We start from the raw sequence: 18,178 nt of genomic DNA, 5'->3' as shown, positions 1-18,178 counted from the left end.
GAGAAAAAAAATAAAAAATCAGGGAAATTAAAGCAAAGGAAAAGAAAGAGAAACATTTTCAAGTTTCTACAGGTAATGTTTTTTTTTTTTTTTGGCACTTTAAAAGGTAATATATCAGGGTTATTTTGGCTCTAAACAGCTGGATAACCACATATGTTTACTGTTAAATCTGTTAGCCAAAAACTGTCATTTAATTAATCTCTGTTTAAACAAGTCTGGGTTATATTTACTTTGATCTTTTGCTGGTTAAAGTCATAAAAACTGTCAAAACAAATAGAAACCAGAAATTCCAATTGGGCATCTTCGTCAGTATGCAAAAATGGCCAATTCTGTTTTTCTCAGCGTATTAATAAAGTGGAAGAGGGACAGAAAATAAATATGATAAATAAACATTGTCACTTAAAGGTGCAGTACAGAAGATAGCATGCAAGTGACTTAAGATGAAAATTAAGTTTAGTTTACATAGGAAAGGAAAGAAGCATAACTATTGTATTACCAGTTTGTGCCATAAATTTAGCAGATTCATCTCGCTCCTGTAGGCCCTTTGTGTCATGTACTGATCTTGGCCGCTGACTTTTTACAGTATGTTCTCCGATCATTCCATATTCTAGGGACAGAATAGAGGTTCATGAAAACTAGGCTTTGATACAAATCTTCAGAAAGAGAGAGAGAAAAGGGAAAAAAAGAGCTTAGAAGAACAGTTCTGGAACGTAGAGGTGGCTCGCAGTACATGGCTTTAAAACAAAATAAAAGTATATCACACATGGACAACTTGATTTAACTTGTCAGTCTTGTTGTTTATCTTTAGCCTTTCGAGGAAAGCAGAGAACAGTGCACAGAACGGTTTATCAGTGGTGAGCTGGGAGTATTAATTGAGCTTAGAAGCACAGCTATGACACATAGAAACACATGCAAAATCAACTTACATTGGATTTTTAACAAGACGTTGAATTAACCTCCACCCCTCCCCTCCCTTCCCGAAAACGAACAGAAAAGAAAGGATAAAAAAAAAGAGAAAGGAAAATGTGTAAGCCATTGGAAAGCCACAGAGGAAGGAAGGGGGGTGGCGAGGGAAGGGGGGTGTCATGGACATGCTAGATTGATCCACAGTGCCTGCAACAGATCCAGGCTTTTGGAATAATTAGTTAGTTAAGACCCAGAATTAGTAAAGGAATTATGTGCTGCTATATCTAGCAGAATATCAAAAGATGAATTATCTCGCAATTGTATGCTAAGCTGTATATCGCTCGTTTTGGATTAATTACACTCTTTTCAGCACAACAATATGCTTAATTTGACTTTGTTCATATCAATTAATTCATTAAAAGTGCTTAGTCAAAAACAAACACAGCTTCCCGATTCGAAAAGCCTCACCGTGAGTGTAATCGTTACCCCAGTTGCTTTTTGAAACTATTTTTGCTTGTCTCAATCCATGTATAAAACCTTTGCTTTTGTCTTTAGTTGCAGTCTTGTTTTCAATAGATGGAGTTGAAACACATTAAAAGCAACAAGACACAGCCATGCTTCCATTGCTAATTGGGAATTACTTCATTGATGTGAGCGGAAAAAGACAAACAACTTCTACAGTACTTCACCCTAAGAACAGAAACCCTGATGTTACAACAGTGAGAAGCAAAGGTTTGAGGTGAACGGTCACCGGCTGTGTATTTAAGAGCTACATTGAATATAATGCAGTTATGGAAGATTTCAGGCCTGTGGCTGCAAGAGCCATTTGGTCGTACACATGTTTATGGCTCTGCCCTTGACACAGGTGGGCCTAGAGCATTTCCCCGCTCCCTTTCTGCTTTCTACAGTACAACTTAAAAGAAAAAAAAAAGAAAAAACAAAACGAAACATTCAAAGCACTGCCTCGTCCATGCCCACAAAACATACTGTATAAATTATAGCAATGTCACACTACAACATAAGTCACAAAAACATTGTTAGTGTGGGTGGCAAGGGGTTGTCCTCAAGCAACACATTTTTATTACTCTGACACAATGCCACACTGGAACCACATTTGAAGATATTACAATTGGGAATGTGTGTTGGGATAATAAATAAGGAATTTTCCAAAAGTTCTACTTCTACAGTCCTGGCATGGAAGCTCTAAGCGGTTGTTAAACGACTAGCTTACCCAAAAAATGAACATTTTAATCATGTAGTTCTAAACAAACATGACTTTTCTTCTTCTGTGGATCAGAAAAGGTTAAAATTGACTTATACTAGCATTCTTGTTTTTTGCCATATAATGACGAGTACAAATGAAAAAAAAGAAGCATCATAAAAGTAGTCCATACATCCTGTGCTAAGTCTTCTGAAGTGTTTTGATAGCTTTATGTGAAGCTTTGAATGACATTTGAGTCATTGCTCACTGAAAATCATAACCTCTTCTAGCTCTCAAAACATATATGGCACCTTTAGACAGGGTCACGGAAACGTTGTCATTGAGAGCAACAAAAGGAGCGCATGAGTAAAAGATTAGAACATTTTCATTTGTTGGGTGAAGTATTCCTTTAATATGAGAACAGCAGGATAGTTTCTCAATCATTTTGTCTAGTAGAACTTAGTAAATAAACAAATAAGCATACAAATTAATGGATAAAACCTTGCATCATAAGTGGAATACAATCTCACATGTTGCTAAATGATTTGGACAGATTCATGTTTATGCACTGCTGAATTAAGAGGTATAAAGAATACTTTTTTTGTTTTTTGATTTGTTTGATTCGCTGCAGACAAAAATTTCATAGACGTTTTGTAATATAGTAAATTGAAATTAGCTCTTAAAAGGATAGTTCACGCAAAAATGAAAATTCTGTCATCATTTACTCACCCTTATGTTGTTACAAACCTGTATGACTTTCTTCTGTGGAAAAAACAGACACAAGTAAGTGAAGCGTCAAGTAAATGAAGCTAATAGTCATTCACATATTGCAAATACAACTTATGTGGCTGATTAGCACTATTTTAATAGAGCATGTCATTTAATTGAACACTTTTTCACTAAATTTTAAATCACATCCATAAATAAAGGCCTAAATGCACTAAGCATTGGGCTGTGTTGCAGTTTAATTTGATAAAAAGATATCTTTTTTTTAAATGTCTGTGTGTTTTTTGGCCATATACGTAGCCCCGCACATGACATGCAGGAAAAAAAAAATAGTAGGCTAAATGTGCGCACACTTAGGAACGAAATAGTAAATCATGCGCACGATTTAGTAAATCGAGGAAACGACTAATCCAAAATTATTTTGGACCCCTTCAAAATATCCTCCTTCTTTTGTGTTTCACGGAGAAAGAAAGTCATACGGTTTTGAAACAACATGAGGGTGAGTAAATGATAACACGTTTTAATTTTTGAGTGAACTATCCCTTTAACACCAGGAAGGTACCTTTGTATCTTTGAGCACTGAAAGCTGTAATCATCATTTTCTCAGCTGAAAAGACCCATATGGTCACTAGCATTGTGGGATCGCTGGTTCCCCCATAATATCTGTTAATTAGATTACAGAAACTGAGCAGTATTGACACAGCACTAAACCAGAATGAACTAGCCCGATCTAGCATGGAAATTCAGGCTGGTTTATACTGCTCTTTACAGCAGAGATGACAAAATATCTTTTGGGACACAGGCAAACTTTGGTATCGGAGAGAACACATCCATGTTGTCAGAGAGAGACGTTCCCATTAGAGACAGTAAACTATATCAAGCTACATTGATTGAGTCTCAATTGTTCAAAAGAAGAATCACAAATTCTCTACAGACCTAATGAATCCTGTAGCATCACTTCTACAATAGCATGTTTCCACAGCAACAGTGAGTCAGAGAAAGAGAGGGGGAGAACATTTTTAAAAATCAAAAATAACTATTTAAATAGGGATTCATTTGTGTAGGATTCATGGTATTTGCCTTCAATCAGCAAACAGACATAAGTAAGTGAAATGTCAAGTAAATGATGCTAATAGTCATTCACATATAGTAGAGCTGGATGAATTAAGAATCACGTTTTTTTTTTTTTTTTTTTTTTAAATAGAGATCACGATTCTCCCACGACAAAATGTTAATTACTGCAGTCTATTTAAAATGCTTAATTAATTTAAAATAATAATTTTTTAAAAAATCGGCTTGAATGAATGATTCAATCACTCACTCATAAATACATTGGGCCCTATCATACACCCGCGAGTGTTTTTTTGCTAGTTTCAGCCCGACGTAGTTATTTTCACGTCCTGCGTCACATTGTTTAAATAGCAAATGCATTTGCGCCCATTTGTGCACCCATGGGCGTGCTGGTCTGAAAACAAGGTGTGTTCAGGCGCATTGTTGGCGCGTTACTATTTTGAGGCAACTGAAATAGACTATAAAGTCAATGGGGCAATTTTGTAAAACACACCCATTACTCATTAAGAGAATAGGGACAACCCTTTTAGACCATGCGCCGTGTGCACCAACCATTTTTCCTGTCCTTAAACTAGCAAAAGTGGATTCGGACATGCTCTAAGTGCACTTGCACCCTGCGCTTTAGACCATGCGCTTAGATCGTTAAAATAGGGTCCCTCACTTGTTTCATTACTGAATGAATCAGTGTTTTGAACGAATCTTTTGAATGAATGATTCAATGAAAAAGACTTATCGCCACCTAGTGGCATAATAATGTAATCGATACAGTTGTTATTTGAAGCGCCTTTCAAAAGGGGATTTTCTCTATTTTGATCGCTACTGTAGACATCAGTGTTTATATCCTAACTATTAACTTTTATCCCAGTACTTCATTTGAATTACTGTGACAGAAATAATGATACTGTGTGGTTGAAAAGGCTGTTTATGAAGCTGTTTCATACTCTTGGTCAGCGGCAATGCAGATTTGAATGTTCGCTGTGATTTTGTCAAAGGTTTAATCGACAGAATACCGGTAGTTGTAATTTAGGATAGGAATCGAGATCGCGACCTTTTAATGATTAATTGTGCAGCTCTATCATATAGCAAATACCACTTACATGGCTGATTAGCACTATTTTAACAGAGCTTGTTATTTAATTTTAAAACTCTTTCCCTATAATTTAAATCACATGCAATAAGTAAATGCCTACATGCATTATTATGCATTAGTTATATTAAAGTGTTTAATTTGGTCATTTCAATTAACAGATTAAAAGTTCTACAATACGATTGACTTTTCCAGACCATCTAAAGGGACACATGTCTTTATGCATCATCCTTGAGCTTTAGCATACATTTTAAAGATTAAAAAGGTTTGTAATACAGATCTGTTTGTGAGTTTATAGTGAGCACAGCTGAGGTCAGGGGTGGAAATCACGGAGCTCGATCCACAAATGTCACCCAGCGGCCCGGCTGATGAAGAGCTCATCAAACACGTCCACAACATCACTGAACAAGAGGTGCTGGTGAAAGCTGTAATCAAGGCAGCTGTGATGTTTGAAGTGTGAAGAGCACTGTGAAGAATACAGAGCTCTTTGGTATATGCGATCACACATGAGACCTTTGCTCTGAGACAGTCCATCTGTCAGAGCGTTAGAAATCAACACAACTGTTCACTACAAAAAGCGCATAAGGATGTTTCTTCAACTGTGGGCACATTTTGACCCTGTGGAAATGACACCCTAAAAACATACTTTTCACATTCTTAGTCTTAATAGTTTAATTTTTTAAATAAAATGGCCAAAATCTGTCTTTCCAAGATAAATTTCATAGATATTGTTCTATAGTTTTCTAAAAACATCTTTTCACACATTTTCCTTGTTTGTCAAAATTACAGCTTGATTAAAATGACACAGTAAAAAATATTCTGTTCACAAGTGATATTTAGCTTGTTTTTCCTTTGTTGTTTTCACACCTCACATTTCTCATATTTCATCTCAAGATGTTCTTCACTGACACTGTTGTCTCCTTGGTAACCAAGTATAACTTTTGAGAAAAACTAACTAAAAATTTTATTAATTTACCATTGGATCCCAATATCCCATTTTTATGTTTGGCTTGTGCAGATTATTCTAGTTTTAAAATAATAAAATACTTTTAATACTTTAATCATATATTTTTTTCTTTTTCTTTGTTCCAACATATACTCTATATGTATATATATATTTCTGAAGGATCATGTGACACTGAAGACTGGAGTAATGATGCTTAAAATTCAGCTTTGACATAACAGGAATAAATTACATCTTAAAACGTATTAACATAGAAAATAGTTATTTTAAATTGTAATATTATTTCACAAAATTAATGTTTTAACTGTATTTAAGTAAATACAGATACTTCTTTCAAAAACATTTTTAAAAATCCTACCAACGCTAAACTTTTGAATGGTAGTGTAATGTAAAAAAAATGAAATTAGGGGTAAAACAATCTGAAAAGTAGCTGAAATAAATGAAGGCACGATAAAACAGTAGTGCAAAGCTCTTGAGGTCTTGAACTACGAAGAGAAAACATCCTGTGAGATGATCAGGGCCACACAAAAGAAAAAAAGAAAAAGAAACAGTCCTCGCTTGATTTATGGTTCAAGAAAACTCAGCTGCAACTACCACTGTCCTTTGTTTCATCGGAGTTTCAGTACGGGTGCCGTCAGAACAAAGCCAGTGGCCCATAGCAGCTGTGGTGATCAAACATGAACCAGAGGCATGAAGCTCAGCCCAAATGTTCATCTTCTGATGCTGGAACAGCAAGAATTTTGTGCAGTCCTCCAAAGTAGCTACCCATGATAGATTACGTCCAAGCTATCTATATTACAGTCCAAGCAGACAGCTATCTATGTGCTGGCTCTCTACCCACAGTAGATGGGAATGGATAGCCCTGCTCTTTACTCTGACAATAACTTGAAAAATAGGGGACATGCTGTCTAAAGGGATTCACCCCGCGTGATTCAGACTCCAGCCCTCTTTCTGTGCCGTGGCTAAAGAGCAGCTAAATCACATGTAGGCTTGTTCTGACAAAAAAAGAGATGCTATTTTGTCCAAAACACTCAGAATGAGAGAACGTGGATGAGGGGAGTAGAGAGGAGAGTATGAAAGCTTGTTTCTGCCACAGAATTTAAAAAGAAATAAATAAATAATAAAGGTAATTGCGACTTTTTATCTCACAATTCTTACTATTTTCTCGCAATTGCGAGTTTATATCTCGCATTTCAGACTTTTTTTTCCTAAGAAATGATATAAACTCACAATTGTGAGTTATAACATCAGAATTGTGGACTATTAACTTGCAATTGCAAGTTTTAAAATCAAAATTGTGAGTTTTTCAGTAGGAATTCCAAGTTATAAACTCGGAAATACACATTATCAAGTCAGAATTGTGGGATATAAACTAGAAATTGCGAGTAATAAAGTCAGAATTGTGGGATATAGTCTAGAAAATTGCAAGTTATAATGTCAGAATTGTGAGTTTTTAATTCAGAATTCCAAATTATAAACTCGGAATTACAAGTTATCAAGTCAGAATTGCGTGATATAAACTAGAAAATTGCAAGTTATAAAGTCAGAATTGTGAGTTTTTAATTCAGAATTCCAAATTATAAACTCGGAATTACAAGTTATCAAGTCAGAATTGCGTGATATAAACTAGAAAATTGCAAGTTATAAAGTCAGAATTGTGAGTTTTTAATTCAGAATTCCAAATTATAAACTCGGAAATACACATTATCAAGTCAGAATTGTGGGATATAAACTAGAAATTGCGAGTAATAAAGTCAGAATTGTGGGATATAGTCTAGAAAATTGCAAGTTATAATGTCAGAATTGTGAGTTTTTAAGTCAGAATTCCAAGTTATAAACTCAGAATTGAATGTTATGAAGTCAGAATTGTGGGATATAAACTAGAAAATTGCAAGTTATAAAGTCAGAATTGTGAGTTTTTAATTCAGAATTCCAAATTATAAACTCGGAATTACACGTTATCAAGTCAGAATTGTGTGATATAAACTAGAAATTGCGAGTTATAAAGTCAGAATTTTGGGTTTTTAATTCAAAATTCAAAATTATAAACTCGGAATTCCAAGTTATCAAGTCAGAATTGTGTGATATAAACTAGAAATTGTGAGTTATAAAGTCAAAATTATACGTTTTTAAGTCAGAATTCCAAGTTATAAACTCGGAATTGCATGTTTTCAAGTCAGAATTGTGGGATATAAACTAGAAATTGCGAGTTATAAAGTCAGAATCGTGAATTTTTAAGTCAGAATTCCAAGTTATAAACTTGGAATTACACGTTATCAAGTCAGAATCATGGGATATAAACTAGAAATTGCGAGTTATAAAGTCAGAATTGTGAGTTTTTAATTCAGAATTCCAAATTATAAACTCGGAATTACACGTTATCAAGTCAGAATTGTGGAATATAAACTAGAAATTGTGAGTTATAAAGTCAGAACTGTGAGCTGACTTTTTTCTCAAAATTGCGAGTTTATATCTCACAATTCGGTTATTATAACTTGCAATTGTGAGTTTATATCTCATAATTCTGACATTGACCTGGTTGCACAGACAAGGCTTAGATTAAGCCAGGATTAGGCCTTAGTTCAATTAGGGCATTTAAGTAGCTTTTATAAATGTACCCTAGAAAAAACATAACTGGTTTTGTATCTTGAGACAAAACAATGGCACTGACATATTTTAAGATATGTCAGTGCAAGTTGCTTTCAGTTAAAACAGCTCAAACAGGCATTTTAGTCTAGGACTAGGCTAAAGACTTTTATGTTAAACTGGGGGTTTATTTCTCAGAATTGCAACTTCATATCTCATAATTCTGAACTCACAATTGCGTTATATATATCTTACAGTTCTGAGGAAAAAAGTCATAATTGTGAGGGGAAAAAGTCATAATTACCTTTTTTATATGTTATTCCATGTCAGAAACAAGCTTCCACAGAAGAGAGCAGGACACCCAATGAAAAAACACATGAAAAAGATACATGCATAAAGGCCCCGAGATCCATTCCCAGTGTCATACATGAAGGAGACACATACATATTCAAAGCACAGAAAGCCTTTTAAATTATGATGATGTTGAAATCCTGCATAAAATGAGGGAAGTGATGAATGTTCACACAAGATAATGATCCAGAGAGAGGAGAGTATGGGTTGGATGTTTCAAAAGGTTGCTTCTGCACTCTGTAATCTTGCAAAACACACCGAAAGCTCTTGCTATTCAGAATACACACTGTGAGTGGTTTTCCTAGGGTGAGAAGTGCTTAACAGCAGACCAGAGGCATAAACAGGACCTTGTGAAATTCAATGAAGTCCATTATTCTATGAAATATTTACCGACAATATGGTTACAGTTACAAACAATGACAGCGTAGACATGGCTACATGACTTGTTCTTGTATTAGATAAATTTATGCATAATGCACTTGACAGCAACACAGAACTATGAATTTGATCTTGGACTCTTTAGCTCTGTGTTCTTTTTACAGTTATGATTTTACCTCACAGCTGTAATGTTGATTGTCTGGGAGAATAAATCAGCCTTAGACAAAAATTCACGAAACAAACACAGCGCACATAATTTGCACCACTGGGTGAGAGAAATAAGTGCAAAATTTTCCATGAATAAGAATAAAAAAATTAAAAAAAAATCTCTTTAGTACGTTAATTGTTTCTTCTAGGCAGCAATGAGATAATGAGATTAAATTGAGAGAAAAAAATGAGATGTTTGCTGAAATATATATCAAAACTGAGAGATTTCAAACTATGCTCTATGGCCTCCTGGACTCATTTGCTCCAGCTTTTATTTGTCTGAAGAAATTATAGAAGAAACATCAGAGATAAAGTTGATAATTAGCCAAAACAATTGAAATCTCTAGCGCTGTGACAGAGAATTATTTTATTTTTTTTCCTTTGGGGAACATGAAAGTTAAAAGCAGCTCAATACCATAGAGAACTCCTATCAGGTACACATTAAAATAATAATAAAAAAATAAATAAAATAAAACTAATTGACAGAAAGCCTACAAATTAAGTTCAAAATATCATTTAAAGAGGCCATATTATGCCCTTTTACAAAGTCTTGATTTTGTTTTTGGGGTCTACTAGAATTGGTTTCATGCTTGAATGTTCATAACACACATTATTTTTCACATATTTTCCACTGTCAGTAACGCTCTGTTTAGTTCCTGTCTCTATGAAGCCCCTTCTTACTAAAAGCACAATGTGCTCTGATTGGTCAGCTGAACCAGTGTGCTGTGATTGGCCAACTGCTTCAAGCATGTTTCGGATGTCAAATAAAGTTCTGTCGCGCCCAAATAAAGTTTGAATGTCACGCCTCTTACCGTAACACCTTACCCTACTAACACAATTCAACCAGGCCTCGCTTCTTTTTTTTGCATATGCCTTGGGCAGGAATTATTTAAATGAGGGATAGTGTGACATGTTCGCTCTCAGAAGGAAACTCAAGAAAACAATCAAGGCATTTCAGGGAGTTCAAAAAAAATATAAATAAAATTCAAAATAAAATGGTAATTTAATGGAGTTGTACAGCGGCACAGATGTTATTGCACACTATACGATTAATGTAGAGAGAAGGCAAGAAAAAAAAATCTGATCAGATATTCCTTCTTAAGTACCAACAGGACAATATTTAATAATGCAAGAGTAAATGGCAACATAAATGAGCAAAACCAGTGGGCAACATCAATGCACAAAGTACACAGCTCTCATAGTAGGCGTTTCTCAAAGAGAAGCACTCTGATGTCAGGCTTGAGGGGGAGGTGTGAGACATGGCCAATGTCATCTTGAAGTTTCCATTCAAAAAGCACTGCATCTATTTTACATCAATAAACTGCTTATAAGATTAGTGCCAGCTCACACTGCCCTGACCAAAGTTTCAAACCAACATTTCAAATGCTTCCACAGAAAGCGCATGAAAAGGAGGAGGTTGAGTTACTGTGAGAGCTTATACATGCGATTAATTTAGTTACATTTATTCAATTTGTCTGATTACATCAGGGTTTATTGGAAAATCATACCATAATGTATAAACAAGACCTGACAAATGCAGATCAAACCCGTTCAGTTGGTGAAAACAGGGTTTGTTTAACACATGCTGATCCAACAAAACCCGTTAGATGTTGGCGTTTGAGGGAACACTGCAAGATAACCGTAGAAGTTGTAGCTTCTTTCTAGGGTATTTGAAAAAAAAATCCTTTTGGTGATGTAAACTTTGCTGTTTTGTACTAGAAGGGATTTCCTTACAAGTTTCAGCAATTCAAAAAGTGCTGATAGATGCCTTAAAATTTTGCTGAAATGAACTCTAAGCTTGTGCCAGCGGCCTTTTGCATAATCAAACCTTTTCCCCATCAGAAAATACAACTGACAGCCCACTGTCTGGGTTGTAGGTCTTGCGGTAGGAATTTTTAATGGCCTACCGCAAAAATAAACCTTTCTTTAAAGGAGCCATTTTGTCTACCACAGTGTACGGGAGAGAATACGAGGCAGTACTCACCGGCTCTCACGTAAACCGGCCTGTCAACGCAGAGAAAAGGGAAACGTTCGTGCTCCGGCATCTAACTCAGATTAAAAGCAGCCAGATGGGAAGACAGAGATTTATCAACGCCTTAAAGAACCTTTCAAAGCTGTGCCTCGTACATCACTTTCAGTTCTTTCAAGACAAGCAATTTACCCTCCCACCCCGTCACAAATCTCGCACCGTGGAACCACCACCTCAGACAGAAGCAAACCTCATTTTCAGGGTGCACTTTTGACTGGTTAACCCAGAATGTATCTGAAATTACTTAACGGTCAATGAATCATTGCGAGAACGGCTGTTTTAAAAACCGGCCTGCACCTTTTTCCTTCACTTGTCATTGTGTATTATACTGTACATTCATGTGTCACAAAGTTTCATGTGTTTCAGGCCGCTTTTGCGGTGAGCAATTATGCTCGGCCTTGATTTAAGTGGAAAAGCTTTTTCAAAATAACTCAGCGATTCTTTTCGAAGGGGTTACAGCATAAGGTGGGAGGACATTTTTTTCCGACTGGAACTGTCCGCCCACTGCTCTCGCTGTTGGCAATCACATTCAATTCAGCCTAAATGCTTGCTGTATAGAGCTGATGCTCCACGCTGGGGACACGGGGATTTAAGCCAAATAAGTAAGCTGAAATACAATCGTTACAAAACTGCTGTGGCGAGGAGATGAGATTCATGGTTGCTCGAAAGATTTCTCAAGGCGTCAATATCAAGTATATTTCAGTACAGACCAATTACCAAAAAAAACGAGCAGTATTAATTGCAATCTAAAGGAGTGTCACGCAATAATCCATTACGTTCAGCTTACCATGTGAATATTTCATTCACCCAATGATAATAACAGTAATAAAGCATATGGGCACAGATCGCAGACCTTCTGTCGAGGAGGGAGGTGAGAGAAATCATGAGGTTCAAATGACAAATGGCCTGTCAGTCAACAAACCCAGCGTCCTCATATTGTTTCAATATAACACTGACACGCAGTTTCCTCCAAGCACACAGACCTTTGATATACTCTTTTAAAGGACACATCCACACTCAGGCTCGGTTTCAAAACCTAGTGAGCTGCCTTCATAGGCTGCTTCCTTGTAAGACAACATCCTAAATTAAATATAATGCTCTATATAGGGAACTCTGTAGGTCATTAATTAAAATATACTGCAGCAGTGCAAAGCTCACAGGAGATTTGACTTGAATTTATTTCAATTGAGCGTGTTGCTCAGATAATTATGGAAGCTTGTTTCTGCCACTGAATAAAAAGTAAAAAAGGTAATTGTGACTTTATCTCACAATTCTGTCCTTTTTTCTCCAAATTCCGTGATATAAATTTGCAATCGCGAGTTATAAAGTCAGAATCACAACATTTCCTCGGAATTCTGACTTTTTTTTCTCAGAATTGGACTTTATAACTCGCAATTGCGAGTTTATATTTCACAATTCTGAGAAAAGGAGTCAGAATTGCGAGATATAAACTAAAAAGATATAAAGTTTATATCTCGCAATTCTTACTTTATAGCATGCAATTCTGACTTTATAACATGAAATTGCGAGTTTATATCTCACTATTCTGACTTTATAACACAATTGCGACTTCATATCACAATTCTGACTTTATAACTTGCCATTGCGAGTTTATATCTCACTATTCTGACTTTAACACAATTGCTACTTTATATCACAATTCTGACTTTATAACACGCAATTGCGACTTTATATCACACAATTCTGACTTTATAACATGCAATTCTGACTTTATAACTTGCCATTGCGAGTTTATATCTCACTATTCTGACTTTATAACACAATTGCGGCTTTATATCACACAATTCTGACTAAGCTCGCAATCTGAGAAAAAATTGCAATCTGAGTCAGAATTGTGAGCTAAAATGTCGCAATTAACCTTTTTTTTATTATTATTCTGTGGTGGAAACCTTCCATGGATAATTGTGTGATATTCAAATAAGCATGAAAATACATACCACACAGAAATATTGTGTAAAATATGCTATTTTATTTGTATTTAACATATTTTAGTAAATAACTTTTTGTATTGAAAGAATTATAAATATATTTCCAATAGAGATTTCTTTCACTTCATTTACTCCATTTTTTTTTGAGCTTGTCAAAGCATTATGGGATTGTCTTCTTTGCAAAGTATACCATTCAAAATCATTTTTTATTAATATTTTTATGCAGCAAGGAATCATTAATTTGATCAAAAGTGACAGTACCGACATTTATTTCATATAAATGCTGTTCTTTAAAACACTCTATTCGTCAAAGAATCCTGGGGAAAAAAGAAAAAAACAAAAACAAAAAAAAAACAGTATCACAGTTTCCACAAAAGCAGCACAACAGTTTTAAGCATTGAAAATAATAAGAAATGTTTCTTGAGCACCAAATCAGCATATTAGAATGACTTCTGAAGGATCATGTGACACTAAGGACTGGAGTAATAATGCTAAAAATTTAGCTTTGACATTACAGAAATAAAATATATTAAAATATAAAACAGTTATTTGAAATTGTAAAAATATTTCACAATAGTCGTGTTTTTACTGTATTTTTTGCAGCCTTGGTGAGCAAAAGAGACTTCTTTAAAAACATTAAAAAACCTTACCGACTTTTGAACGTTGTCTTAGAAGGCAGCATAATAACTTTTTGTAGTCTTTCTATCAGGATCATCTCTAAAGGTTTTATAACAGACCCTACATCTGCCCCAAACCTACCCAGGTCAGGCACTCTGGCTAGACTGTGAAATTTTAAACAAAACTGAGACTGCAGGCACTATCAAATACTTCTCATTTTGATGATATTTTTAAGCGTTTGCTATATAACGTCTCCCCTTTGACTTTGGAGAATGTTGGATGTACCAGACGAACCATAGATGATTAAAACTTTCACCTCCACTGAAGCTCTACGAAACTATGTAGACTAAAAAGAAGATTTCGGTAAATAACCTTTTTGATAAAGCTATAACATGGCTTCAGAAGACTTGGAATATAGGGCATGAGTTGCATAGACTACATTTATGATACAATTTCAGAGCTTGACCAGTTCAGTCCCCTATTATTTACATAGAAAATAGCAGCTACAGGGTGTGAGTAAATGACAGAATTTTCATGTTTAGGTGAACTAACCCTATAAGTGAAGTGTCCAGTAATCCTCTAACCCACTTCTCACACAGTTGACACTTTAGGCAGAACTTTATTTGACTATCTCTCAAGGAGTGAAACATACTGCTTGAGTGCTCTGATACTCAAGGAAGTGGAGTGTCTGACTGACTGATGTGTGTAACCTTGCATGAAATGAGTCTCCTCTTCCTGCCCACCCCTAGTCTCCAACAACCCTGATCTGAGCTAGTCATCTCATCACATAACTCTGTCCAGCATGCGGCTCGTAAGAGGTTCTACGCAACGGCAGAAAAGTTCCCCACTTTAAAGCAATGAAAAGCCACATCTCGACCTTTCTGTGTAAGCCGGATGCATTCTGGGATACGCTTTGAAGCACGGAATGTGAGATAGCAACATCACTCCGAGATGGCTCGCTGTTTTCAGGCTTCACAGAGAAAGGGATGGAGTTGATTGCAAAGAGCGCAAGCCGTACCAAAATGTTGTTTTGTTTGGATGATGAAAGCCATGTTACTGGTAACGTCAATTTCGGAGGAGTGTATTATCAGCATAATCTGGTGCATCAAGCATGTAATTGTTAAAGCCTCTTTTTACAGAATGCCGCATCCCCCTTAACTCCGATTTTATACAGCACACTGGGTATTATAATGATTTTGGCCGGAGTGACGTAAAAGATAGGCCCTGTTTCATGGCTCAATGACTACATTTCCAATATCAGGTCTGAGTATGTCCCATGCTCAGCTTACAGCAAAATCATTTTTATATCACTCATGACCAACAAGTCACACACACACACATACTCAATCTCAGCAGGGAGGCAGAAAAACATGCCCCAAACTCGCCCATCTGTGCTTCTGTAGTTAACAGCAGATTACTAAAGCAAAGTAGTCTGAGTGTTGGATCAGTGTGAATATATCTGTGTAAGAATAATACTTTAAAAAAAATATTGTTGGTTTAACTTAAAGGTGGGGGATGTATTTTTTCAAGTCAGTCAGTTAGTCGGGCCGACACCAACAACAAACGTCTAACCAATCAGCATTAGGGGGCATATGACGGTCGATGAGAGAGAATGAGCAAGAGAGATTTGAAAATAAGAAAAAAAAAAAAAAAAAACACAGAAAGAGAGATGATGAGACACAATACAAAACAGCTCAAAAGAATATCACTGGAATGAAGGTTTATGACTGGGCAAGCACTTTAGGACCAACGTTAATATTAGAAAAGCTTTCCAGCGCTGGAGAGAGCTAAGTGGGAAGGCCTGAAAACAGACTTGGAGGCTGCTTTGATTCCTCTTCTCATGTGAGTAACACTGGGTTCGATTGTCTGGAGCTGCTGTGCTGTTGGCGACTAACAACGAACACTTTGTATTTACTCTTGTGTACTGTACGTTCATTTTTTGTGCTTTCTTGTCGTTCGTTCATCATCTGCACTTTATTTTTCGTAAAGCATTATTTTGTTGCGCGTCAGCTGTGATAAACAGACATCCACTCTCGCATTGCGTGTGTAACAGTGGCCAGATAGTGAGAATTGTGCAGGTAAACCACTGCACACTGACGACTGCTAGAGAATGAGGTGTTTAGCGTCACTGTTAGTGCACTCGCCTCGCCTTCCAGCACCGATTGGGCCAGGGTTCGAGACCGACTCGGAGCAGGGTGGTTAGAATTGGAGGGTGAGTTTTGGAGGCGGAGCAATGAAGAAAGGGGTGTGTTTGTTTGGGTTGAATTCAAATATCAACAATGTCCAACAGCGTTGTTGAAAAAACACATACCCCACCTTTACAAAAGTAAGTATCCTGGTTAATACAAAGTTAGAGATTGGTTTAATCAACAGAAACTCAAAAAAAAATGTTATCTGAACAACATTAATTATCTAAGTTTATTTGACAAAAAAAAAAAAAAAAAAAAAAAAAAAAATCGTGAAAATGTTTTTTTTACAGTATAGGTCCATCAACCAAATTCAAGGCACCCTGGACAAAATCTCCACAAAACAGAGCTTGTCCTCTTTGAATGTAAGAAATTTAAATGGGTCACTGACAAATAAACCTTAAAAAAAGGTTTTTATGTCAGGCGGTACAACCAAATAGTTGTATACTTTAGTTGTACCACCTGACATGGAAAGTGTACCAACCTACACATATTTGAAATTAGCAGTTTTACCAGTATTTGAGAGAGATCTATAAAACCTTTTCACTCTGCCACAAGGATCAGTTGGGGTCCTCTGAATGATGCATTATCATGTTTACTGTTATTAACTTTATTACTCAATTCATAATAAAAGAGCCATGTTTGCAGTTGTGTCACCCTGACACAAAAGTTTTTCAATTATCTCAAAAGCTTTAAAACTACTGATTATATATATATATATATATATATATATATTATATTAAAGGTTTCAAACCTAAAACGATGCCATAGTATTTCATTTTTATTTATTTATTTTTTTATTTTTTTATTAAGACAACATTTTAAATAGGATTCTTATCAGTTCATTTGTTCAGACAGTTGCACCACCTGACATTTTGGGGGTTTAAGATAACAAAACAAAATAATATGCATTATTTAAATGCACTGAAAATTAATTCAAACTAAATAGGTTTTATAAAATACAGTGATATATGTCATGAATTTATCAAATTATTTTAAAAGGAAATAATGCACTTGGACACAAAAATATGCACATTATGTCACTGACCCAAATAGAAGACATAGAATAATTTGATAAAAACCTGTTTTCTGTCCACATAAATAAATATAATGGAATTCATATCAATATATATATAATATAATACATATAATACATACACATACTGTATGTGTATCCATAGATCAATTATGTATTCATAAAAGCTGATCACAATCTCTGCCTGAACACAAAATGGCATCCTACTCTATGTAAAACGGCAGACTGTTAACTGGCAGACAGCAATAAATAGAAAAAAGAAAAAAAAAAAAAATCAAAATGTAATGTCCAGTTTGGGGTTGACAGAAGTTAAAAACAGCAAAAAGGGAAAAAGGGAGAAAAAAAAAAAAAAACAGGACAGCAGAGTAGGGGGGAAAAAAATCAAAAAGAAAAAAAGTCAAAATGTACTGTTCAGTTTGAGGCAGAAAGCAATTTTAAAAAAGAGAGAGAAAAAATGGTTAGGTTTGGGGTCCATTCAGAGTTCCTGCTTATAAATTCACAATGATCTCATCCGGCAGTACCACATAGGGCACCTAGATGGCACTCTCATGTTGTCTATGCCGTGCTGCAAAGGGAGCCCTGTTGCTGAGAGAGACACACACATGATCTTGAATATACACACACCCACACATAGTTCAAACCGCCCAATGCCAGTTCCGTCACGGACTGCCTGGAAGAGCCGTGGCCCGATTCTGTTTTTCCGACAAAATAAACAAGTGCATTTGAATTCAGCCCACCAGTACTTACAGCCTAATGCACGTCAATGAGGCAATAAGCTGCAGCGCAAATATGCGGCTTTCAGTATTTTCATTTCTCCTCACTTAGGTGCCTAAAACATTCACACAAAATAAATCAGCCAGATATAGACGGAGCTCATGAAAGC

The 18,178-nt window shown here is 35.8% G+C and overlaps 1 protein-coding gene across 6 annotated transcripts in view; it reads right to left on the bottom strand.

Annotated features, from left to right (window-relative positions):
- adgrb3 (adhesion G protein-coupled receptor B3) overlaps positions 1 to 18,178 on the bottom strand; it is a 271,133-nt gene that overhangs the window by 178,684 nt on the left and 74,271 nt on the right. For 4 of the 6 annotated variants that reach the window (XM_051916328.1, XM_051916332.1, XM_051916329.1 and 1 more), the window contains exon 3: positions 497 to 607. The exons of the other annotated variants lie outside the window; for them this stretch is intronic. In XM_051916328.1, the coding sequence (XP_051772288.1) occupies positions 497 to 607 (111 nt within the window). The remainder of the gene's footprint in view (positions 1 to 496; positions 608 to 18,178) is intronic. 6 annotated transcript variants of the gene reach the window in all.

Source organism: Ctenopharyngodon idella, chromosome 13 (assembly GCF_019924925.1).
Source record: "Ctenopharyngodon idella isolate HZGC_01 chromosome 13, HZGC01, whole genome shotgun sequence".
In the NCBI taxonomy this organism is placed as follows: Eukaryota; Metazoa; Chordata; class Actinopteri; order Cypriniformes; family Xenocyprididae; genus Ctenopharyngodon; species Ctenopharyngodon idella.
The sequence above is the reverse complement of the archived record's forward strand: the minus strand, read 5'-3'. Positions and strand labels throughout refer to the sequence as shown.